The sequence below is a fragment of the Candoia aspera genome, chromosome 4, assembly GCF_035149785.1.
Source record: "Candoia aspera isolate rCanAsp1 chromosome 4, rCanAsp1.hap2, whole genome shotgun sequence".
Lineage (NCBI taxonomy): Eukaryota > Metazoa > Chordata > Lepidosauria > Squamata > Boidae > Candoia > Candoia aspera.
In genome coordinates this window covers 92,718,380-92,744,449 of record NC_086156.1, presented here as the reverse complement: position 1 = coordinate 92,744,449, position 26,070 = coordinate 92,718,380, and the positions used below count along the sequence as shown (strand labels likewise).

The 26,070-nt window shown below is 39.8% G+C and overlaps 2 protein-coding genes across 3 annotated transcripts; both read left to right on the top strand.

The window, feature by feature from the left end:
* The first annotated feature begins 355 nt into the window (after positions 1 to 355).
* LOC134496673 (uncharacterized) lies at positions 356 to 10,090 on the top strand. The gene is made up of 4 exons (XM_063302383.1): positions 356 to 626; positions 3,598 to 3,822; positions 7,121 to 7,210; positions 9,576 to 10,090. Exons 1-4 carry the CDS (start codon positions 356 to 358, stop codon positions 10,073 to 10,075), a joined length of 1,086 nt encoding a protein of 361 aa, XP_063158453.1. The 3' UTR covers positions 10,076 to 10,090.
* A 2,144-nt stretch (positions 10,091 to 12,234) lies between these two features.
* On the top strand, positions 12,235 to 24,835 carry LOC134495503 (mucin-5AC-like). 2 transcript variants are annotated; one of them, XM_063300997.1, is made up of 6 exons: positions 12,235 to 12,507; positions 14,511 to 14,741; positions 15,323 to 15,370; positions 16,419 to 16,478; positions 18,887 to 19,453; positions 20,520 to 24,835. In XM_063300997.1, exons 2-6 carry the CDS (start codon positions 14,525 to 14,527, stop codon positions 22,538 to 22,540), a joined length of 2,913 nt encoding a protein of 970 aa, XP_063157067.1. In that variant the 5' UTR covers positions 12,235 to 12,507; positions 14,511 to 14,524; the 3' UTR covers positions 22,541 to 24,835. The 2 variants fall into 2 exon arrangements, with proteins under 2 accessions (XP_063157067.1, XP_063157068.1); XM_063300998.1 differs by lacking the exon at positions 15,323 to 15,370 and having other exon boundaries at positions 12,236 to 12,507.
* The last annotated feature ends 1,235 nt before the right edge of the window (positions 24,836 to 26,070 follow it).

Here is a 26,070-nt window from a genome sequence, read left to right as displayed (position 1 = left end):
AATTGATATAAAAGATCACCAAGAAATAATTCTAGGTTTCAACCTCTGTAAGTTATTCCAGCTTACTTCCTAATTATTCCAGTTTCCTAATTTTTTAAAAGATTTTTTTTATCCCGCCTTTATTTTTATGAATAACTCAAGGTGGGGAACATATCTAATACTCCTAATATATGTGCTACGAATACCCACACAAAATTGTTTGAGAATTGGTTACTGACATTTCAAATTTCTTTAGTACATTTATATAACAATGACCAAGTTAGTGACAGTCTGGCACAGTTAATGACAGAAATATAGGGAGAAGACAGGTTTATACTAAGATCATTGATAAGATCACTATAAAATACATTGAGATATGGATTGCTTTTTGATCTCTCATTTGCATTATTTGGTAGCTCTGGCAGAAGTCTTGGCAGCAATTACCAATCTCCTAAAGAAATATGAGTCGGGTTTGCAGATTAAGAAAATTCAGAAATTCTTGCTTGCCACACATGGAATCGATCTAGAGACGTTCAGCATCGCCAAAGGCTATAAGGACATCCTGACGTTTTTGGACGACCAGATGCCTAACCTAAGAATCAAACGTCAAGGGAAGTCGCTCAAATGTGTTGTTCAACTTTCTGAAGGTACAGCACAAAAATCTCAATGTTATATTATGAAAGAGTGAGGGGTTGGATTTTTAATGTTGTAATAATAATTAGAAGTGGCTCTGTACTTCGTATAGGAACATAAGAGCCCTGCTGGAACTGAATAAAAACTCTTACCAAATTGAACATCCTTTGTTCACACAGCATCCAAACAGATGCTTCCAAAACTATTCTGATGTTGCCTGCCCTTCTTAGCTTTCCTACCCACTCCCATCATCTTGTCAAATTGCATAATGGAATGTGAGAATGACCTTGGAAGACGGGTGGGTGGGGAGATGCTGCCTAGGGAAGGATCAGATAAAAGGGGGAGGAGCCCGCAAGTGAGTAACGGATAGAGAAAGAAACTTAGAAAGGATCCACCCTAAATTAGCAGGCGGTAAAAGGGGATGGAGGGAGATTTATACTTTCAGACTTGCAAGATTCTATTAATGGAGCTTAACGATAAAGTAGAACTGGTTCATCTGGTCGTATTTCCTGTCTGGTTTACCTGGGATGTCTAACGTCAGTCTTGCCAGTCTGAAAATACAAATCTCCTGCCATCCCTTTTTACCGCCTGTCAAGTTACTGTGGATCCTTTTTAAGTGTCTTTCCCTGTCTGTTACTCCCTTGCGGGCTCCTCCCCCTTTTATCTAATCTTTCCCTAGGCAGCATCTCTTCCCCCTTTCTTCCAAGATCATTCTCCCATTCCATTACAAATTGGTATTGATAGGTTTAAACTGCATGCATGTCTTTAATTCTTACCTCTACCTGCTTGAGTTTAGAGGCAAACTTTCAGAACTTTTTCTTAAAAGGACTCTAGTCCAGTTGCCATCTTTTGGAGCTGCTTAATTCAAATCAGGTCATTTATCTATCTCGGGTCATCCCAACTTGAGCAACTTTAGGAATATGCATGAAACACATTATGTTTCTGAGGTTCTGCCAAATGTTCCAGGTAGACTGGGGCTTAGCAGAACCGAAACCAGAACATTTTGATTTTCCAGATTATGGGAGAAAGGAAGTCTGGAGGGTTTTTATGAGGTGAATAGGGCAAGGCTACTATGTCTCACTCTTCTTCCTTTCCATGACTTGTGCACTGTCCTAACTGCTAGTCTTCCCAGTGTGTTTTTTTCCCTACAACCCCTTAACTGTTGCCTGTGTTCTTGGTTCAGGTATGGTACATACCAAACCAACCAGGCTGCCTCCCTAATCATCTGAGTGCCCTTTTCTTCCTGCATCCCCATAAGCCATCACTGATATCCTCAACTGCACTGTAGCCTATCCAACTTGTCTGGCTGCCTCTCCCTCCAATCGTTCTGTTGCCTTCTTTCCCTTTAGTTGCTGCATGCCTTTACTGCCAATATCCCTGACACTGGTGCTTCCTTGTCCCCCCTGCCCCTCCGCCAAATCTTTCCAGAGTGTTTTGGACTGGATACAGACTACCTGAAAGTAGCTGTTCTGTACTCAGAATTGTTTGTGCATGGAGCATTTTGTATATCCTTGGGAAACTTCCAGATGGGGCCATTCTGGTAGGGGGGTGGTGGATTTTGAACTAATGTATTTGGAAGCTGTCCAGATTGGGAAACACGGACCTTCCCATTGTTGTCAACATTGGTTGATGGGGTTGCCATACTGAATAGTTATCAGAAGTCATGGCAGTTCTTTCTGCCTCTGTGACAGGATCTGTCATGGATCAAAATATGTTGGAGCAAGATAGTTAGAAGTCAATCTGTTTTTCAAAATGTTAAGTAATATCCCTCTAAGATTATGGTATTTATTTTATTCTGAAAGAATAGAGATCCTGCTCAGTCAGGTGTATCTAAAATTTATTTATTTATAAGTGTGAGCCTTTTTCTTTTGTTGCAATAATTACTACTGCAATAGAAGTAATAGAGCAAAACATTTTCCTCTATCCTCTTTTTTTATACCTGCTATCCTAACAAGCTCAGTTTGCCTCTTGTCGTTCAGCAACTCACCTTATTCTGGAAAGAAGGTTTTGTATTATGATTACACAGGAACAATTTCTCAAGGGTTAATGGGGACTGTTCCAGGGAACACAACAGTATGGCCTTGGTGTGGCTGGTCTTCTCTAGTCTTATAAGCATATCAGAAGGGGATGTGAATGGAACATGTTTAAATGTTGGCACATTTTCAGGTTGATTGTGAATTCATAATTTCTGCGTGAGATAAAAGGCTAGAAATCACCCTTGCCTGGATTCATTGGGATCCATGATAGCATTTACACCTTGCCTTAAACAAGATACCTGTTAAGAGGAACCCTCCAAATTCTTATCCTTCTTGAGTTGCTTTCCAAATTACTATGATCAACACAGTACTGTGTGGAGTTAATCAATGTCAGATGTTTGACTCCTTTGGTTTGGTTTTGTTCTTTTCCTGTAGCTATGTCTACACCTGCTCCTCCTTTCAGGCCTCAGAACCTCACAAAAACATCAGTGAGGCAGGTTCCCAATAAAACAGTGAGAGGCTTTTGAGGAATGAATGAATATACCTGTGCATTGTGAGGAAATGGTGGTTCTGTTTATTTAGATCCTAACCAAGAGCTGATTCTGTGGGCAACCTCTCAAAACGTTTTCTAATCCACTTCCCTGACCTTAAGATGGTTGAAAAAGCAGCAACTCTTTCCACTCCAGAAACCGCATTTGGCCTTTTGGTTATTGTACTAAGTGCCACCTCCCCAAAAATGTGCTGAGTGAAGCCAGGACCAAAATTTCATTTGATTTCATCAAGTTTCATTAACTTAAAATTTAGTTAATATGGCTGTTCCACACTGAATAATTTCACCCTTTTGTTACATTTAAAATTACAATTTAATAAAAACTTTTGGAGATTTATAGGGCCCTCTGATGGGCTGCTCCTGCAATATTGATTGATTTCTAGCAAGACTTTGCTACTTTCTAGAGTCCAGTGCTAGGTACCATAACATGAGAACTGAAGTCATTATCTTCATTTGCAGACTTAACAATTGCTTCAGTGCCAATCTGTAGCATCCTGCAATTATATCCTAATGGCTTGAAGTTGAAGAAGCTAAAAGAGGCAGTAAAGAAGAAATGCGGATATGACCTGGAGGTGTTTTGCTCTCAGCTGGGCTATGAGGATGTGGTTTCCTGCCTGCAGGAGATTCCTGAGCTGATAATAAAAAAAAGCAAAAACGTGAATTGTATTGTTCAACTTCAGTCAGGTAAGGAAACATGGTGGATGGCAGGCAGATGTTTGGGTCAATGAATATGGAGTGGCTTTGGGGAATATAGAAAAGCATGGGTATGCCAAGCAAGGTAGGAAATAGCAGCAATAAAGTAGAGAGGGATATAGAGGGTGTGTGCTAGCAATAAAGTGAAATTTAGCTGATAAGCCAGTATTTCAATAGTCTTGTGTACCTGATTTCACTTTCTAAAGCTGCTGCTTTCAGCTTAAAATCAGTGGTGAAAATATACTTCCAGGATTTCTGTCCTAAAATGGGCAGGATGACCTGTTCATGGAAGATGATACCTATTTCTGTTACAAGTGGTCCTCAGTTAACGACCACTCATTCAACAACCATTCAAATTTGTGACAGCGTTGAAGGACTGGTACTAATGGACACAGTTTTCAAAGTTTTGGCTGTTGCAGCACCCCCGTGGTCATGTGATCTCAATCCACTCAGCAACAGGCCCGGATTTCCAAATGTCGCAGCATCATGAGATCACAATTTGCGACCTCCCCTGCCAGCTTCCCACAAGCAAAGTCAGCCGGGAAGCCAGCAGGAAGTTGGATGTTGTGGTCATGTGAGGTCCTTGCTTAACAACCTGCATGGTCCTCACTTTAATGACTGTAACCAGGGGCTGCTGGAACTGCCATTGCTAAGCAGCATGGTCATGTGACATCCCACTTTATGACTGCATCACTTAGTGATGGAAATTCTCATCCCAATTATTGTCATTAAGTGAGGACTACCTGTACTATTGTTTCAAGGCAATAATAATAATAGCAAGATTGCCCAACTGACTATAAACAGTGCCATGAAGAGTTGTAAAAGTTGTGCATCAGGATTAACAAGAACTACTGGGATTATATACCTGAAAGTCTTAGAAAATGGGGAGGCTAAGATCTTGTGGGATTTTAAAATATGGATTGATAGATGCCTGAAACGCAACACAGGAGACATTGCTGTTACTGAAAAGAAAAAGTGTTTTATAGATACAGTAATAAAATGTGTTTCATAGATATAGTAATATCAGGAGATAATCGAATTGATGAAAAAACAAATGGGAAAACCCCCCAAAATATTGGGATTTGCAAATTCATGTTGAAAGACCTTAGGGGAAAGAAGTCAACTATAATAGCAGTAGAAGTCAGAATGCTTAGAGCCAAGAGATTCACCAAATTCAAGTTTATTACAGTCATTGACCATTTTTTTAAAAATCTAACATTATAAAGTGTCAAGAAAATTAAGAACCAAATAAAAAGGTAAAATAGACACATGAAGTGCATAAAACGAGTTTAAGTGCAGTCCTTAAGATACTAAAAAAGAATAAAATAATACTAAGGGAAATAAGATGGTAACCATAGCAAGTTCATGTAATTACTTGGATAGTCAGAGCTAAATTAAGAACCCATGAAATATTAGTATGTTAAAAAAAACTGTATAAACCATAACCTTCCCAAAAAATCAGGGGTGACAGTGAGTTTCATAAAATCAAAATCATCATCATCATCAATGTGGGGAGAGGACTTAAGCATAACAAGTTAAAATTTGGAAGGAATTGGTCTTTACTTTGAGCACAAACTATCAGTAATTGTGATAGTAATTTAAAATAAAGATGAAAATAAAAGGTTCTCAAGTGAGTTTATTCATGCTTACCACCCTTAAATACTGACTTTCCAGAATCAATGTTCTAATCACCCTTTTGCTGTTTATTCCAAAAAAGAGGTTTTTTTTAGTGTCTTTAAACTTATCTTTAAAACTTCTTTCACTAAGGATTGAAGGAAACCTGGTACGTGTTATAAGACTTGTTGATCAAAAGTTTCTTAATAGTTGAAAAGGTTAAAAAGCAATTTCCAAAAGTGATTAAGAAATGAGGCTCGGCAGAACTTCATCCATAAGGCTACATTGTGGCTGTGTGCTTAGTTGGAATCCTTGGACTCCCAGCCGCTTGACTCACAAGTTGAGCACAAAAACCTCAGTTCCTGCAGTCTACTCACACAAAAACAGCTGTCCAGAGTACAAGTGGGCGATCTTATGATCTCTCCTTTTTCCAGAGAATTTTCGCTGGCCAGAATTCAGTGTCTGGCCACCAATCTCCATTGCAATGTCATCCCTGCTCCCTTAGGGACTTCTAGTTCACCATAAATCCTCACCGGAAGTCGAGGCTAAATAAATATTTATGAAGAGCATTTTAGTTCGGTTAAATTGTAATAAAATTGCTGTCCCTAATGAGCAAAAAAAGGGAAGAGGAGTAATGTTCATCCGTAAATATGTAGAAATTAAGATGGTCAAACCTCCTTTGACTCTGCCTCTCCTTTCACTTGGAATAGTTTTGATAAAACTGGCTTCAGCTGCTGTCTTATGCTTAAACTCATGGTGCTCATCAGGTTGATTCTCAGAATTGTATTTTGTCAAGAGCGAGCATAGAGAGGGATCACTAACAGCAGGCTCCTTATAGTATTATGCAGACTAGCATCAGCACAATCAAGCAGAAGTGCTGCCTTTTCATCTCAGAAGACTTGGATAGGTAAGATTTGAAAATCAGCAAGGTAGACTTCATTTTAAAAAGCACATGAAGTATGATAGCTAGCTTAAATGTCAGTAAGGTTAATATGTTTCCAGACTGACTTGGCAGCCACTCGGTGGCACAGAGATCCATCTGCTGGAGCCCATGGTATAGAAGTTGGCTCAAAGGAATTAAGATTGTTCTTTTCGTGACCCATCAGCTGAAATTTAAGATGTTCATTAATGTGACACACTTGGATTTGGATGTAGGGAGTGAGTGTGCTTCAGAGTTTTATGATGGGCAAAAACAAGGCAGTTTTTCACTGCTAAACTGGAAATTTTAGCTTGGATACCACTGCCAGCCTTAAAAGTTTTATTAATCCAAGATTGCTTGGGCCTTCTTACATACTGCGATGATACCTCCATGATTCCTAGGCTCTTGGTTAGAACCCAAATAATTAAAAAAAAAGTCCAGTTTAAGCACTGTGATATTCATTGGATTATTAGATAATATTTCTTATTAATCATTAATAAAATTATGGGTTTACTGTCACAGTGAAAGGTAAAACAACTGAATTCCTTCAGATTTGCTACAGCTTAAAACATCTCACTTGATTATGGAATTTGCCTATTATGCTTTTTTTTCAATTCTGACTCATTTGCCTTCTGTTTTATTTAAAATTTAGGATTGCTTCCCTTTCCTTTAAACGTTTCTTCAAGACTTTCTGTAGCAACATCTTTATTTAAATTGTCCTAGACTTGTTTTAATTTCTCTTTTCCTGTCTGATAGATTCCTCCACTCCTGCTTCCTCTCTTGATAGTGATTTTTCTGAAAACAGTGCAAGCGCTCTCTCCCAGACGCTGGTGTTTAAGAAGACTGGTAAGGATGCTTGAGATATTGGTACTGTTTGGGATTTGGGCCATCAGTGGTTTGTCATCTTCCTGCACTGCAGTTCCCCTTGGTTCTTTCTTCATTTTGTGCTAGCTGGGTTTTACCTTATGTCCATGTCTATTTTATGTAAATTTTAAGTAAGAATGTGCAAAATGTTTCAAAGTTGAATGTTTCAAGTTTGAAATTGGTTGTTCCAACCATACCAGAAGTGCTATCTGACTATCCTCAATGTGTTATGAGCTCAAAAACATCCAGGTTAGTCAGAATAACACTGGTATAGTTTTGATAAGGTCAAAACAGCTGTTTGGAATTCAAAAACTCGCAAAAGTTGACCTTGAAACATTTCAAATTTGAAATCAGTACATCAAAGTATCCTCAGGGTGAGCTTGGTTCACAAAGTGCTGTTCTTAGGTTGTGGCTGAGAACTTGAAACAACAGGTGCAGTATTCTCAATGCTAGGTGAAGAGAAAAGCTTTGAGTCCGTTGCTCCAAAAGTGCTAAAGAAACGGTGGAAACAAAGTCAGAAGCCCTTCATCACAGAGTAATCAGGTGAGGGACTGGAAGATGGTAGATGCTTGTTAAATAGTAATGTGCAAAACATTCTGGGTCCAGAACAGGGGGTTCTAGCAATCCTTGCCCAGAGTGAAACATCTGTTTGGTCCAGGCATAGCCCTATTATACATGTATTATGGACAGAGGTGTTGGTGGGGAGAACCGGGAAGGGAATATAATTAAAGGAGGCTGTGTGCAGCTATGGGGAGATAATGGAGGGGGGGTGGCATGAAGAGGAGGAGGGAAGAGCCTTAATGTTCCATAAGGCCTCTCCATATAAACCAAGGATAAAGAAATTGACATAGTCTAGCTTTTACTTTAGTCGAATTGCAACCCACCCAGAACAGTTTGGCTGAATTTCTGAGCTACAGTGTGTTTATCCGATATGTGGAACAAAATAAATTATTTTTCATTTCATGCACAACCCAACTATCCTAACTGATAGTCCAACTATCAGGGAACAAAAATCTAATATTTGATTTTTAGAAGCCTTGCGTACTGGAGAAATTGAAAAGAACAAAACAATACAGCACAATTCACCTTCTGAAGAGGGAAAAATAACATTCTGGCACAATTAAGTGGTATTTTGATAAAACGTTTTTGAAGAAATTAAGGAAAATCACCCAGCAGCCTTTCATAATTGGCTCCTATGGTTGGTTTGTTATCTTTATTTCATAAAGCTTACACATGGATGCTGCATAAAAAAGATTCCATTCTTATTTTTAGTGTCTAAGTGTGTTAGAGCAGAACATTGAAAAACAAAGCATATCTTAAATATAACTTTGGTTATTGTAGTTATTTAAGGGTGGGAACATGGGTTGGCTGAAAAATTAATTACAGGTAATCCTTGCTTAATGACCATTTGTTTAGCGACAGTTCAGACTTACAATGGTGCTAAACCCAACTGGCAACTGGTCTTCGCACTTATGACCGTCACAGCATCCCCACGGTCACATGATTGCAATTTGGGCGCTTGGCAACCAGTTCGCGTTTACAACTGTTGCAGCATTCTGCAGTCACATGATTGCCATTTTCGACTTTCCCAGCTGTCTTCTGTCAAGCAAAATCAATGGGGAACCGTGTGATTTGCTTAGCAATCATGTGATTCGCTTAATGGCTGCTGCAAAAATGGTTGTAAAATTGGGTCAGATTCCCTTAACTACCACATCGCTTAGCGACCAAAATTCTGGTCCCAATTGTCATTGTGAGGACTATCTGTAAAGCAACAAAAAGCTTTGAAATAAAGGACAAATTCAGTCAAATTTGATAAATATTCTTTACTATATTAATATGTTTATACCAAATTATTCTTATCTGTACAGTTATAATTTTGGACTGAAATATTGAATGTTTATATTTCTGTTTAAGGCCACACATTGTAGAGAGTAAGGCAGGTGACCTTGATGGAGATATGTACGTTCCATTGCCTTGGCAAAAGGGGTTAAAGCGTTTTTTAAGTCCAGAATATCCAGATAACATTCAGAGGTGGCTCAGACAGACACCTCCCCAATTCATTGAACAATGAGAGGATGAGGTACAGCACTATCAGACTTGCAGAGGCCTCTACTGCTAATTGGAGTGAACAGTATAGAGTTAAATGGAGAAGTATCATCTATTAAGTCTTTTTCTTATTACAGCAAGTTTCAGGAGATGATAAAGTTTTCCTTGATTCCCTTAAAGGATCTCCTTGTCCTTCAGCCTTTATAGCAGAGATGAAAAACAACCTTTCTTAGCTTTGTGTCTGCCATCAAATGAAAATTCAGCAGAATTCTTTCCAGACTCAACTCTGCTTTTTTGCTAGATCTGACTGCTGCTTTGGTGCCAGTCGTAGATGTTCTCAGTGGATATCCCTGTGGTATGACTCTAAACACCTTAAAGGAGAATTTGGAAAAAAAACATGGATTTGACTTGGAGGCTTTCAGCCAAAAAGCAGGCTACAGTGATGCGATACCATGTTTGCTGACTCTGCCGGGACTTCATTTGTCTTTCTGGAATGAGCAGCAGCCCCATGACTGTGTCATTATGCTTCTTTCAAGTGGCCATGCTGTTCCTCACCTGTCACATAGTTCTGAAATTCTTTTGCATAAAGACCTTTCATCCAGTGGATCAAACCTTTCTCAAGAGCTGATGGAAACAAAGCCAAGTGAGATGTTTTGTTATGGTTTTGTTTTAAACATGATCAGATCCTTAGGGACATTTATTATTCAAACTTCAAATAGCCTTATTGTACCCTACAATATGCCACAGGTACTAGGATCACTAGAGGTTTTCTGTTATTTGTCAACACTATGCATTAATTAGAACTGGATTGATGTCAGTCATAAGGCTAAATATTTGCCGTCACATAAAAACAGATTGTCTGTTTCAAAGGAGAGATTTTAAGTCTGCTCAACTAATTGGCATGTGCTAAACTGGGTCTTATTAATGACATTTATACACAATACAGATTTTCAAATTTAGTGCCATGAACCTTGGAATTCAGAATCAAAGAGTCTACATGTTGCCTTATAATCACTGCCTTTTCTTCTGAAGTAGACCTCTCATATGCTGTCCTGTAATTATTGTGAGGCAGTGGTATGAATTTCACATTCCAGAAATGTGCCTGTTACCTAGAATGCTCCAGTAGTTCTTTCTGGTTTCTCTCATGTGTTTTCCTGCTTTGCTGCTTTTCCAGCTTCCTGTACCAATGTTCTGTTTTGATTATTTTCTGTCACATTCAATCCAATCTACTGGCCAAGCAGCACCACTGAACAGAAATGTATTGGAAAAAAAATCCAAATAAGACAGCAGTTTTGACTTAGGATTCTGACTAACAGTTCCTGGCACAGAGAAGTAATTTTCCGTCTAGGCAAAATGACTTTTTTGTTTTGTATTAGATTTCACCTTTGCTTAAGATGTGTCAGCCCTGTGTTTAGATTCTTTCTAAAATCCACTTAAATGCCTTTTGAATTCCATGTTACATCTGATGTGTAAATTAAACTGTAGGTTTTACTTGTTTAAAATATATTAATCATTCTAATTTAGCCTCAGTAAACTATCATTCACTGGGACAATTAACTCATCCCCGACCCTCCTTACCTATGAAAAGCATACAAATTTTGTTTTTCTCCTTTTGTGTTTGAGTAAAGTCAACAGATTAGAAAGGATAAGAGTCATAATATTATCCAGAAAGTCTTTATTCAGGTCATCAGAACAACTGAGAAGTACAACTTCAGAGAGCTAATCCAAGGATGGTAGGTACACCTGCTTGTAGGGAGAACTTGGACTCACTATGATGTCACAGAGGAAAAGACAGTAGTGTCTAGAGATAAATGCTAAAAGTGAAAGGAGAAGAAGTGAGGGAGAATGTACAAGGATAACATGTACATTCAAGTATATTTGCTTATATGCTATTGTGTATGTGTGAGATTAATATTTTTAAACAATGAGATAAAAGTGTATTGGAATAGTACAGTTAAGTACAATACAGACCTACCCTGCGTCACCCAAACAGTGGCTGGGTTTTCTCATTGTGTTAAGCTGTAAACCATAATTTACAAACCATTCCACTGGATTTACACAACATAATAATTTGAAATTAAGCAAGCCAGGCTTTAGTTTAGCTTAATGTGCAAATCCAGCCAGTGTCTGGAGAAGAGGCATAAGCAAAGAGGCATTACCAGTTTCTGAAATATAGAAGCAAGACAGGCAAGATGTTCATTTGGAGATAGATCCCTCTACTGAAAAGGCTGCTGACCTAGTAATGATATTGTGGCACTGCGGGTTAAACCGCTGAGCTTGCCGATCGGAAGGTGGGCGGTTTGAATCCGCGTGACGGGGTGAGCTCCCGTTGCTAGTCCCAGCTCCTGCCAACCTAGCAGTTCGAAAACATGCAAATGTGAGTAGATTAATAGGTACCGCTTCGGCGGGCAGGTAACGGCGTTCTGTTTAGTCATGCCAGCCACATGACCACGGAAGTGTCTACGGACAAACGTCGGCTCTTCGGCTTTGAAATGGAGATGAGCACCCCCTAGAGTCGGACACGACTGGACTTAATGTCAAGGGAAACCTTTACCTTTAGCATTCAGATAATCAAAACAAAGTCCTATGTCAAGCCTACTCCAAAATCTTGCAATTTATAGTAGGAGAGCTATAATATAGTATTAGAATAATGTGAGGGGGAATATGAACCAATTAAGTGTGGTTAAAGGAACCAGAAATGCAGAAACCCAAGTTCTAGCCCTCACTTAGGCAGAAAGCCGGCTGGGTGACTTTTGGCCAGTCATTCACTCTCAGCCCTAGGAAAAAGGCAATGGCAAACCATTTCTGAAAATCTTGCCAAGAAAATTGCATGGGCTTGTCCATATATTCACCAGGAATCAAGGTTGACTTCAACAATAGCAGAGAGGAACATGGACCCTTCAGTCATCCTTTGTGTCATGGTGAGCATGATGTCTAGCAATATCTTCCTTTAAAAAACAACAACTTGAAAAAATCAGGATTCTGGGACAGTGTCCCTATTATGATGCGTAATAGATCAGTTTTCCAGTTGAGGTATGCAGCGGTTGGGTTTTTTTGCCAGATTTTGTTTCTTTGACTTCTGAATTTTCTTACATTTTGCCCCTACTTTTCTATTATTCCAGCTTCCTTCAACTGTTCTTCATCCCATTTCAACCATTCTCTCTCTTATGATTCGGAACACTCTGTCTGTGCATCAAAAAATTCAAGCCACAATGACTTGGAAAAGAAGCCTGGTGAGTTTTTATTTGATTCTGAAATATTGGGAACAATGGGAACCAGATTTATAGGGTCAGGCAATGTCAGACCAAGTGGTATATTTTTTGTCAAAACAGATCCTTAATACCATTATGAGAAACCCTCTTGACAATCAGCTAGATCTTTCAGCTTTTTCTACATCTGGTTATAATTGTTACTGCATATTACTCTCTCAGTTCATCCCTCTATATATTCCTTCTTATAATGAATATGGTTTACTTAAAAGAAAGTTTGCACATTTATAGTGTAGCATAGGCTGATGTAACTTAATATCTGTTTTTTTTTCCAGGTAGAGTAGAACAGCTTTCCCTATTCTGGTATCTTAAAATGTGTTGGAATTAGAATTTCAGAATTCCCAGCTAGCATGTTTCAGAAAGATTTCTGGGAGGAGTAGTCCCAAAACATATTTAGAAGGCACCAACTTGAACTTTGCTGGATCAAATCAATAGCCTATCTAGTTCACTATCCTCTTTACCACAGTAGAACCAATGGACCTAAGTATTCTATACATGGAGTAGGAGGGCAATAGACTTCTCTTGCTGCCACTCCCCCACAATTGCTAGTTCTGTCCCATTCTGAAGGCTGCATATTGCCATTTTGGTGTGGCTCTTGATAGGTGACCCTTCATGAGTATGTCTAATCTTATTTTAAACTGACTGTCATCACTTCGTTTAGAACAATTTATAGTTAAATTGTGGAGCTCCTGCTATGCTCAGTTTTCTGCTGTACCTATATCAGTGTGATGCTGTCTTGCTGATCACACTTTTTCTACACTAGCTTGGATTTGTACATGACTATTCCAAGATTTAGAAAAGCATGAAGGTAGGATACCTGTGCAACTCTGCTTGAAAATGTGAAGATCAACACTGATTAAAACAGCCTTCCCCAATTTAATATCCATCAGTTTATTAATCTAAAAATTCCAATATGATATTGATAATCCTAGCTGGGGATGGTAGGACCTGTAGTCTAACCCTCCTGAAAGGCACCAATTTGGGAAAAACTAGATTAAAAGTGTTTTTTAAGAAAGCTTAGAAATTAGTGCATAATTGCTTTGTATTTAACAACTATCTTTTTCAGGAAGCTAATAAAATTGTTTAAAATTAAAACAATATATTTTAAATATATATTTTGAACATCTTTGAAAAAAAATACAAAATTTATACATCAGTTCTGATGACTAATTATGTAATTGCAAAAGAATTTGGCCTTTTCCTTACTGCTTACTCCCCAAACGGTAGAACACTGTGATCAGGTACAAACAGTGCTAAAACAGGAAACCTGGCACAATAAATCACAGTATAAATAAGCTGTTCTGAACAAATAACCGATCATATTCTTCTTTAGTTCTCTCTTCGTGTGGGTGGATACATAAAAAATGGGATTCATTCACTTTCCAGCAATGAATTATTGGTTATGGTTTAAGAGTGTCCGTATAGGCTGATTTTATTTATTGCACTAAACCAGTTTGTTTTAACCATGGTTTTCAAACACACCTGATGAACTAGTTGATACATAATACTGTGCCTTACAAATCACAAAGAGTTGCTTATTATGCTAAGCTAAACCCAAGCAAATCGCACTATGAATATAGCATATAAATCTAATCATAAGCCTAGATATATGTAAGTTGGCTTTAAATTATGGTTGTTGATTTGAGTCTAATTTGCCTTTGGTATTCTTGGCCATAATACCTTGTTTTGCACATCACAGAAAGGTATTACATGCCTGTTTAGTTCAGTCAATGTTAAGTTCAGCAGAAGCAAACATGTACATATATGCATTTATTTATCAAATTTTATCACTGCCCATCCCCCCCCAAAAGGGATATACCATTGATTAAGATGGGGTGCATAATTCTTTTTATTATGTGCGAATATAGGCACTGTGGTATTCTTGGATTGGTTTGATGCATTAGTTTGCCCTCCGTGGCTTTCCTGAGCTTTATGTTTGTCTATGCGTTTTATCTTCTTTTCAACAGTACTGGGAGAAGTCATGGCATCAGTCACTGCCCTCTTAACCAAGTATAAGAGTGGCCTAAGAGTTAAGAAAGTGCAAGAAATCTTGCTGGCGGTAGAAGGAATTGATCTTGAGAAGTTCAGCATTGCCCAAGGCCACAAAGACACAGTGGAATTTTTGGAGCAACAGATGCCTAATCTGAAGTTGAAATACCGACAGAACAGGCTCAAAAGTATTGTTGAACCTGAATCAGGTGATGTTTGGAAGAGGGAGGACTAACTGCTAGGTTCCATTCTCCTAACACTAATTGAGGCTTAGACAGTGGATAGTAGTTTTGGTTCCCGGTAAAAATACTTTACTGAGCTGGATGGAATCAATATTCGTTCCCATGACTTTTTGCTGTAACAAGTAAAATTAAAGCAGGGGTTGAAAATACTTGATCCTATTTTTGTGCTGCAAAAATAAAGCTTAAAAAGCACCAGATTCTCTTTGGAGTTGGTGCCCACTGAACCTTATAAAAGGCATCAGATTAAAATCTGCCTCTGTTTGCATTAGAGATACTTTTATGACCTGGTCCTTTGTCTTTTTATTCTTTTATTTTTATTTATACATACATACATACATACATACATACATACAAAAATATATAATCTTCCACCAAAAAACTGGTTTGTCAATCTGTTTTTTTCTTCCACCTGAAAAAAGTTACAAGTGGGTCATTAAGCTTCTGTCTATTTGCTACCATCCACAAATAACTTAAAATTCTAACCACAGCTCCACCAGCAGCACTGGCTTAACTTAATGTGGATGTTTTCCCTACTTTGTCTGATTTAGGAAAAAGAAAGAAGAAGAGGCCTTGTACAGTTAACCCAGTGAACATATGTAAGTTGACAATTGAAATGTCTGTTGCAGGTGTGACTGCATCCTATCCAATATTGGCAGTTTCCCAGGCTAGCCTGGAAAGACCCTAGAGTCTTTCTAGGGTGGGTTATAAAAGGAATGTCAGTCTGGTATAGTAGTTAAGGTGCTGGGCTAGAAATTAGGAGATTGTGAGTTGTAATCAACCCTGAAAGGAATCATCTGCCATTTATCAGTCTTGGCTAGCAAGTGTGCATCAGGGAAAGTTGCATGCATTTGGAAAAGCCCCATAAATTAGGGCTAATTTGTTTTAGGGAGAATTTTATAGGGGAAAAAGTAGTATAGTGGGGCACTTGCTTAGAAAATGGAGGGATGGCATGAAAGTTGTATAGAAAAATACAGGAAATGTTAGGAAAAATGTGTACAAAATTCATGTGATATAATAGCATGGATTTTCTGGTCTTTAGGATTCACTGAAAATTTAGTTGGAATGTGTTACATTCACAGAATGATTGGAAATTCTGCCAGTGGTGGTACAAATTTATCTGGTGGGAACAATAATTGAGAAAAGTGGAGATGGTGGTCTTCCTTCTTACTCAGATTGTGAATATGAAGTGAGGTTTCAGTTGTTGAACTGAGTAAATGGCCAACTTCTTAGCAGTCTCATCCTATCTACCAATCTTTCCTTGTAGAGGCTCTTCCGTCCCTTTGTTTTCAAGACAACTCTACTCTGCACTGGATTTAAATGAGTTTTGGAAAAGATGTGCCAGTAGTGTGTACTTGTACTTTTTTGACAGCTATCTACCATTCCTTTCTGTGTGATACTGCATTCTTGGATTCTATTCTGCCAATGGGAATTAGTCTGTAATTGTTAGCATGTTTGTTTTTTATATTGTTCCTCCTTTTTTGAAAAATCTAACATTTGAAATCCATACAATAATAAAGGTCAGTACCTGATTTTAGATGTGTAAGTAGTAATCTGTGGCTTATTGTAATTGGTTCATAATTGTGATTGGCTAAATTTATCCTCCTCCAACAAGTCCTGATGTTAACTTTGCCCCTTCTTTGCTAGATGCTCCCATTCCACGTCTGGAATCCACAGGAACAGCTGATCCACTAAACACTGAACCAGGTAAACCTCTAAACTGATTCCTCTGTACTATAACTATGGTAGAAATGGTTTTCAGCAAGAGCTATGTTAAACCAGGTGGAAGGAATCTTTTTTGAACCAACTTAGAAGTTTGATACCATGCCATGAAAGATCTTGCAAAATTCAGCCATAGCAGTCATGTCCATTCAAAAGACACCCACCAAGAGGGGCAAACTGATGAGATTGTTCGGTACTCTCTCCCCACTTAGTATGGTCTTGATCATTCCCAGTCTAATTTACTCTTCTTGTTTCTGCAGATCACAAAGTACTAAGCTGCAGCCACACCTAATTGTTATTTTCTAAGAATGTTTGGGCATAATTTTTAATAGGGAAAAGAAGGGGCTAGAAATGTTACAAAATAATTCTCATGAACAAAGGCAGTGTTGCACACTGACACTTTGCAGCATGTAAGCTTTTCTAGTCTCTTTTCCCTAATAAAAAATTAAAGAGAGGAAGGACACTGCATACTTATCCCTAATTAAGCTCTTTGGAAATTGTATTGATCACCAAATTCAGCCAATTTTTCAAGACAATTTGCAATGTCACATTATTTAAAGTAGTTGGAGAATCTGCCTGAAGTCTTCATGGTTTTCTGGGAGCTGCAGGACGATTTTACTTTTCCTGAGCTTTCGGGAGGTGGATCATATTCAGCTTCTTAATATTCTAGTAGTGGAATATTAGTTACAGTAGAAGAGAGACCTTTCATGTAGCGGTTAAAGGAATGGACTAGGAGTGGGGATACTGAGTTCTACACCTTCCTTAGGCATGAAAGCCAGCTGTGTAACTTTGGGCTAGCCGCTTTCTCTCAGTCCTAGAAAGAAAGTACTGGCAAGCCCCTTCTGAAATGTTGCCAAGTAACTGCATGGACTTGTCCATGTAGTCACCAGGAGTCAAGATTGACTCAAAGAACCATAATAACAGGCCAACTGGTGTCTGCAAGGTGTACATCATTTTTTATATTATTTGAGCCTGTGACTATGTAGCCTTGACCTTCTGCAAGTTGTTCTCCACACCCTGGAGGGCATCAGGTGTCCTGCCCTGGAATGGTGGTTCTGCCACTTGTGGCTCTTGAGATATTGTTGGTGTATCATCTTCATCATTCCTTGCTGGGACTTGAAATCCAGTACTGGGCCTCAGGTTACCCATTGGTCTACATTAAATCAAATATAAAGCTTAATAGTTTGGTATTTTGAGTGGACGTATTTATAGAATAACTCAATTTCTGTAACCGGAAAGTTTAACTGTTATTAATTAATTAAGTGCAACTGTGGCTGTTCACTCATTAACAGTAAGAATACACTGTCTTTGCGTAATCTTCATATTTGTTCAGCTAGAAAAATAGCTTTTTCTTGTGGACATTAGAGTGGGGAGGGATCAGTCTGACTTTTGCACAGTTTTAGCTGACCTTTTTTAGGGATCAAAAATAGAGGGGAAAAAAGGAAGAAGCAGACAGAAAATATGTTTTTCAAGAAGCCCTAAATGCAAACATTTTAGCAGCTTATATGTATTTCCTTGCTTGAATTAGGAAAAGATAATATCCAAAACTGCTGGATATCACTGTGATCTATGCTGTCCAGCAGTAGCTCTTTTAAAGTTCAGGCACAGCAATTTCCCTATCCTACAGTGAGAAGATGGGTCTTGATTTTGAGATCTCCTGCAGTCTGATTATATGCATTAAAGCTGGAGGGGTGGTAGTGTGGGTCACAGCCCCAAATAACCAGGAAATGCCAGGTAGCCTATCCTTAGTCTAAGTAATGGCGTGGGTGAAGAAGCTGTCCTCTTGAGCTGTTGTAGGATTATAGGCTCCATCAACAGTAGCTGTAGCCATGCTGGCTGGAGCTGTTAGGAACTGAAATTGAACAAAGTGAGGGGATCCATAAGTCCCCCATACCTTCTCTTCGGTTCAGATTATTTCCATTTGCAATTTGCTTGTTGTTCAGTTTTCTTAGGGTTTGTTTTTTTATGTGATATTTGAGTAACTTGACTTATGTGGAACCTACATGTGTCGCAATCACTCACTACAGTTTCCAGGCCCATTGTAAAAGTTGGCATTGATCATTAAAAGCACAAAATCTTTCCTCTTCCTTTTGAACCTACCTGCATGATGAACTCTACCTTGGTTCTGCTTCATATGTTCCTTAACATGAGAAGCAGAGTACTGGTCTACTTCTCTACTAAGGGGACACATAGATGATTCTGTTTTGTCTGTGTTGTTCTGATCTCAGATTGCTGCTAACTATCCTGCTATAGCCTCTTTTTAAAAGCAGCTCTTTGTCTCTTGTTCTCTCTCTTAAGAGACTTAAACTAATAGACGAATTACTGGTATGTTACATAACTGAAAGGGGACATTCACTTGTCTCTGCAGTAATGGTGCACTACTTCTTTCCTAGGCTTAGAAGATATCTCTACACCTGCTTTCACCTTCAGTGATCCCTCTGCAAGTGACTCTCAGCATCAAAGCCTACCTTCTCCAATTGCTGTAGTGCCCCCTGAAGTAAACAGCTTGTTTCACACCAACAGGCCTGTTCCATCTGCCACGACACCAAACTTCTCATTATTTCAGGAGCCCCACAATGCTTTATCAGTCAAAGCCAAGAGTTCCTCTCTTTCTCCTTTCACTGTTCTGCCAGAGCAGCCAAACACATGCCAGTTTGGTGCAGAATCATTAGCTGAAGAGATACCCAGCAATTCACATTTAACTACATTCCAACCCTCTATTGCCCTGGATGAACTGAAGCAGCAAGTGGCTCATGTTCTGGCCATGCACCCAGAGGGCATGTCTCTATTCCAGTTCCGTGCTGCCTACAGTGCTACCTTTGAGCAGCACTTCCCACTGGGCAATGCTTCTTCTGCCAAGCAGCGTCTATTTGAGATGCCGGACATTGTCTATCTGAAGGGCCATGGAGTTCAGGTGTTGCTGTTGCCTGTATCTTCTGACGTGTCACCTGTAAAATCAGGTATGTGTTGTTATGGAATTTTCTTAGATTCATGATTTGACATTTCTTGTGTTTTTGAAACAGAAAAGTAGGTTGTCTGTCCCAGATTCTCCTTCCACACTTTCCACAAACCACATGTCCAAATTAAAACAACTTTAGAGCTTTTATTGTTCCAACTGTGGAGGTATGAAATACTTCAGAAGCAAGAACACTTCATCAGGCAAAGTAATTACAAATCCTAAGCATGCAGGATGAAGAAGAGTTAAATGAGATTGTTGCTTCTGCCTGCCTTGGGTACTTTTAGATTTAAGTATTGGAAACTAACCCCCCCCGTCGTCGTCCCCCCCCCCCATTTCAGGGAAAGAAAATAGCCCCACTCTTCTGAAGAGGGAAAGCAAGGCTAGGGACAAGGGGTTTGGGAGGACGGGTGGGGGTGGGGGTAGAAGAACACAGACATGTTCTGCATTTTGGTATGTTTGGGTTCAGGGAGGGTGTGGCATGAAGGAAAACGCAAGATGGTGCAGAACTTTTTCCCGCTCATCAAAGTGGTTATTCATCTGATTTTTAAGCCAAAATCAGCTTGTCAATATGGCCATTGAGCCCTCAGAGCCCTTTTGGACCATGATTGCTGAAAACTGCTGGCAGTTTCCTGACATTTTATAATGGGAAACATGTGAGACTGTTATGTAAACCCTAACATAGGCATATGACAATTTTTTAAAAAAAATCCCTAAAATTGTCCCCCACCCAGCCCACACATCTATGTGTGTGATTCAACCCACCTTATCTTAATATATTGGGTTCTGCTGTAGACAGGATGAAGGCCAATAAAGAGCCAACAAAAGCAATGTAAAATATGTAAGTATAATTATTAATTGCTCAGAGATGTGGCAAAATTCTCTTGGTACAGTTTTATGACAAGTTGCACATTCTTTTATAATGTCTTCCCCAGCTGAGTATGAAGCTTGAAGTTGTTCTTGGCCAAGATCCCATAAGGCGCTCTACTCCTTGGCCTTCAGTGGCTGGTCTGCTTCTAGCTACTACTTTTGTCTACCCACCTTTCAGATAAATTTATTTTTTTTTCCAGGTCAGCCTGCCTCTTCCAAAGAGGAGAACGTTGCAGTGGTTTCTAGCCTTGCGTTGGTCAAACCTGTGCCTCCGACTAAATCTGCTGTAAAAACCCTTCAATCCCATTCCATTTGGACACCACCTTTGGAAACCCCTGGAAAGTCAGGAGACAAGGATTGTTGCATCCCTAAGAACCTGTCCCCAAGAATGCCTCTTGCCCCATGCCAAGAACGAGAGAAGGCCAGAACAAGCTTCACAGACCTTTCAGATCAGCTTGATTTGTCAAAAGTACAAGAGGTTCCAGTGCTCCCTGGCCATTCTTTGCTTAAAGAGGAACCTCCGTTAATTCCACAGTCTTGCCTGAAGCCTGCTGTTCCCAAGGCTGCCATGGTGCCTGTACCTAAGCCCCGTCATTCCCTTTTGCAATCTTCTGGATCCATTGGAGCACCAGAAAATAAAGGGAATGGGCCATGCACTGAGCTTCATCCCCAGGATGTCCCATTTAAAACTCTGCAAAAAAACACGTGGAGCAATTCCAAGCTAACAGAGATCCCCTTCACTCTGCATTCCTCTGTAGATTTACCTACACATTCTCAAGGCTCAGTGTGTGATGAGAATCTGCAGCCAGATATTCTTAAGTCCAGACCTGCATCTCTTGCTAACTCACAGATTTCTGACAACCCTGTTCCATCTCCTTCCAGTTTTGTGACATGGCAAGAGCCAGTAGATCGTTCTCCTACCATCTTATATCCAGGAAACTCAGTTCTATCAGTTGACCCAGCACCAGTTCCACCAGTTTCTGTAAATCTTTTTGGAATTCACTTCCCAAGGAGTACATCACAGAGCTCCTCTTGTGCCCAATCTATGCTTCCAGTTCAAACACTGTCTCCCATCCTAAGTGCGGAACAAAGTAACTGTAATCACACTCTTGCAGACTTGGATCCCTTTTCTCAAGTGCAGAAACAATCCAGAGCCCTGCAGCATTCCTTGAGTTCTGTTCCTGACTCCTCTGCAAAGAGGCATTGTGTTTCTTCATTGCCTAGAAATTCAGCAAGCTTCTTTCCATACAGATCCCAACCAGACCACCAAGTACAACAGCATACCCGTGCAAGGCTAGATGATCTGCAACCAATTTCTGTTTCTTTAGCAGATAAGAACCTCATAAAAACCTCTTTGGACAGAGTATCTTCTGCAGCCACATATGTGAATCCTCTTGAAACCTCCTCTACCAGAGAATCATTCAGTACCTGTTCTATCAATGAACCCCTGCAGTCTTTGCATGCTTCATCTGCAATCCCCAATAATCCCAGGACTTTGTCATTTATATCCTCCTCAAGGACAAAAGCAGTAAGTCCAGCTTCTTCCCCGTTCGAATCTACCACCAACTCATCTGATCAGTTTGCCTATGCTTCTGCTAAGATCACCAGTAATTCCAACCCTTTGTCTTCTGAGATTCATGCTTTCGCTCAGCAGAGACGGTATGCCAGGGCAGTTGCTGCTGTAATCTCAAACAGAAAAGCATCAAGCTCCTCTTCTTCATCGCCAGAATCCACCACCAGTTCATCCCACCAGTTTGCGTATGATTCCACCAGGATCGCCACTGATTCCAGTGCTCGCTCTCCTGAGGCTTATGGTTTTACGCAGCAGAGACAGAACACACGGGCAAGTGCTACAGCCAGCAACATTTCTTCTCCTCTAGACTCTACCACCAGCCTATCTGGCCAGTATGCCTATGCTTCTGCGAGGACCACCAGTAGTTCCAGTGCTCTCTCTTCTGAGGCTTATGTTTTCACGCATCAGAGACAATATAACCGTGCAACTGCTACTGCAGTCTCTTCAAGGACAAGTCCAAGAAGCAAAACACCTTCCCCCTTAAAGTATACCTCCTTTCATGGTCCTCCTAGTCAGAATAACTTAATATCCCCACTTTCTAAACAGGGGGACCATTCTGCCTCTCTGCATGAAAAGCAGATGCCTTACTGCTCTGTTCCCCGGAATAGTCGCCCTTCCAAAAGCTATGATAAATGTCTCATCTTGTAATAGCTAGCCTTAAAATGGTCCCTATGAATACATCTGCATATGGAGACTTTTTTCAGGGAGAGGGATGAAGAATGGCCTCTTGAATGTGCCGAATGAGTGCTTGTGCTGAGCCAGCCAGTGACCACTCATCTATTAAGTGTCCAATTCAGAGAATTCTGTTTGGTGCTTATATATTGCAGTCCAAAAAAGAATGGCAGTGCTGGTCCCTGAATCATTTTATGTTGCAGTTTTTCCTAAGACTGCTGCTCATTCTGAAAGATAAAAGAGAAAGGGTGTGAAGAGACAGAGAATTTAAATCTGAAGTTGAGAGGGACTAAGGTAGGCTTGGTTGCCTAGTGAGGCCAATGTGTACATACTGTGCTGAAATAACAGGGTTGAATGTTAAGAGTATTGTAATTAAACCACTTTTCAGCCGTAAAAAGAGCTGTCGCTAAGATTACGCACAGTGAGATAGCTACCTCAAATGGCACATAATATAGAGCTGTAGTACAGTAAGAGAGAAAAGAATGATGGGTGCTCTTACAGCCATTCCAGGGCCCTCTAGCTTATTTGCTGGCTTTTGGTGTGATGGAGGATACCATCCACCAACAGCATTGAACCAATGTCAGCTGATTCACTCATTTTCTGCATGAGAAATAGAAGCAGTGAATTTTTTTCTCAGGTAAGCGCATGCCCTGGGTTGGTCCTGCCCAGAATGTCACTGTGAGATCTTCCTTTTAGTTCTGCTTATTAGAGCTTTTTGGTGATGAAAAGGCAGGGTAGAATTGTAATTGCCTAAGGTGATCAGATTCTGTGCTGGAAGCAGCTTGGTTTCCTGATGTGCTTACATTGTGTAATTGCATATAATTACTTGATACTGTTTTTCTGTTCTGAAATCAAGCACAGGAAGCTGATCCCTGAACTTCAGCCTCCTTTTTCAAGCGTTTGAAATGTTTGTTCTTAACATAACAAAGCATTTGAAACATTTCTTCTGAAGCAATTTGAGTCAATAACTGTTAAAAAGAGTCAGTTTTGCAGGATGTTGAATGTGTCGCTCTCTGTATCTGGTGATGTCTGGGAGCAGAATGGTTGACAGTCGTGCTGTCTGTATTTTCCTCTGGAAATTCTGCTGAACCATTTCACATGGGTTGTGATTTAGCAGAAACAAAACCTGGACTGTTCTGATTCTGGGTTATGACCAAAACAGAATCTGAAGGGATCCTAGGGTGATTTTAAGAATGAATACAGCTAGGTTGGAATGTGTTGCTTTCTGTCCTCCTGCTTTTCCTCCACACAGCCTTGGTGCTTGCCTGCTCACTTCCCATGTTCCCAGCAGTCTTCCCTCCCCCACTTCAGTTGCCACTGATGTCCTAGTGCAGCGTATGCCACTGGCTGACCCATCCGTCCATCAGTCTTCCCAGCACCCTCCCCTTGGCCACCTCCTGCTTCCCAGTGCCTTCCATCTCTCTCTGCATGTTCATCTGCCGTCCCTGCCACTGCTGATGTCTCCATAAGCCATTGCCAAGAAAATCCTTCAACCCTGATTTATTCTTGTTGTCCACCCTCCTCCAGAACTACTACTTCCAGGAGGAGCCACATTTTGGTCTGCATCCAGAATAAAACAGTCCTGTGATGGGGACCAATGCCATCAAAAATACTTTTTTTGGTTCTGGCACAGTGCAGCCCAAACAAGCTCTTCCATGCACATATCCCTAAATTCTAGTACATCTGCCTTCACTAAGCTACCTTTTGGGGGGGTAGGTTGTCTTTTCCCTAAATGGGAGCAGATAGTTTTGTTTTAAATCCTTTCTCTCACCCAGGCCCTAACCTGCTTGTGGCTTACTATCAACCATCTCTAGTTCGCAACTGCCTTTTCTGTCAACAGCTGTTGCACACACACACCATCCCTATAGAGAAAGAAGTTAATCTCTTGGGGTAGTTAGACTCAACAAGACAAGAATTCAGGAGGATCTTTTATTCAAGGAACAATAATTCAAGGAACGTGTGCATATTTTTTATAGAGAGAAGTTTTCTAGTGCATTCTATCTCCAGTTTAATTGCCTTTTAGAAAATTAATAATTCTGTAATTGTTTGGTTTTATTGTTTGTTGGTCTTTTTTTTGTTTCAGATATAATAAAATGTTTTTAGCAGAGGATAAGTTCTTAAATTTGACATTTTTAATTAATCATACTGTCACATAATTTTTTTTATGTAAATGGGTATGGATAGAAATTTATTGAAATTGCTTAAAGGGTCAAGAATCTCTCATGTTTTATTTAACCCGCTTTTTTATTAGTACTGCCTCTCCCACCCCCCCACCTCCAAAAAAGAAGCTTACAGATCAGTAGATGTATATATCACCTATATTATAGAAAAAAAAAAACAGTTTGGTGTAGTGGTGAAGGTACTTCCTAGGAACCAGGAGACTGTGAGTTCTAGGCCTCCCTTAGGCATGAAAACCAGCTGGATGAGTTTGGGCCAGTCACTTTCTCAGTCCAACCCACCTCACAGGGTTGTTGTGGGGAAAATAGGCAGGAGTATTTGGTATGTTTGCTGCCTTGAGTTATTTTTTTTAATATACAGTATATATACACACACAAGGTGGAATAATAAAATATAATAAATATATATTAATATATAATATGAATAATATAATAATAAAATATGCTGTTTATAAATATAATAATACATCAAATATTATACAGTATTCGTTGTAGAAAAATCACTGTTCTGAGAGCATTTAAGATTGGATTACACATCTGAGCCCTGGAAAGATGGGAACTAATTTGGTTGCTAAGCCTTACAGAATGATTCAGCTGGGTGGTTTATTGCTGGCTTTTGGGAAGCCTTGCTGATCATCTGCTTGATTTCTAGAATGCAGAGTTGCTCTGAGAGCCAGTTTAGTGTAGTGGTTAAAGGTACCAGACTAGAAACCAGGAGACAGTGAGTTCTAGTCTTGCCTTAGGCATGAAGCCAGCTGGGTGACTTGGGCCAGTCACTCTCTCAGCCCTAGGAAGAAGGCAGTGCCACTTCAGAAAACCTTGCCAAGAAGAATGCAAGGGCTAGTCCAGGCAGTTGCCAGGAGTCAATGTTAACTCAAAGGCACCAAAAAAAAAGGTGGGGGGAGGAGTTCTATGCCTCAAGGTGTGTTCTCTTTCCACTGGCCTTGTCCCTTTTATCTTAGGTTGTAGTTTATTGTTTTTCATTTTGTTTCATTATCAAACTTGAAAGGGTACAGCACATGGGAAAGCTTATTCTATATATTCAGAACCCCAGAAGAGTACTCAAGTTGACCCTTTTATTTATTTATTAATCCAATTTATATAGTCACCCATCTCGCTGGAGGAGATTCTTGGTGGTGTACAACAATCAGATAAAAACAAAGCACCAGAAAAGAATACCAAAATCCCATAATAAATATCATAAAAACCCAGACAGAAACCCTAAATGAGAGAGGATGAAAATGGCCCCCTGAACAAGGAAGTCACCTAAGCACATCTCTGGTTCCTTGGGAGCCCCAGGCCTGATCACATAACCAGGCCTTGAGGCCC

Excerpts from the sequence above, each read along its gene's own strand:
- LOC134496673 (XM_063302383.1), top strand. The coding sequence starts at position 356 with ATGGATTGCTTTTTGATCTCTCATTTGCATTATTTGGTAGCTCTGGCA. Across the intron at positions 627-3,597 it reads TGTTGTTCAACTTTCTGAAG|ACTTAACAATTGCTTCAGTG; the intron begins GTACAGCACAAA and ends CTTCATTTGCAG. Across the intron at positions 3,823-7,120 it reads TATTGTTCAACTTCAGTCAG|ATTCCTCCACTCCTGCTTCC; the intron begins GTAAGGAAACAT and ends CCTGTCTGATAG.
- LOC134495503 (XM_063300997.1), top strand. The coding sequence starts at position 14,525 with ATGGCATCAGTCACTGCCCTCTTAACCAAGTATAAGAGTGGCCTAAGA. Across the intron at positions 16,479-18,886 it reads TCCACTAAACACTGAACCAG|GCTTAGAAGATATCTCTACA; the intron begins GTAAACCTCTAA and ends CTTCTTTCCTAG. Across the intron at positions 19,454-20,519 it reads CGTGTCACCTGTAAAATCAG|GTCAGCCTGCCTCTTCCAAA; the intron begins GTATGTGTTGTT and ends TTTTTTTTCCAG.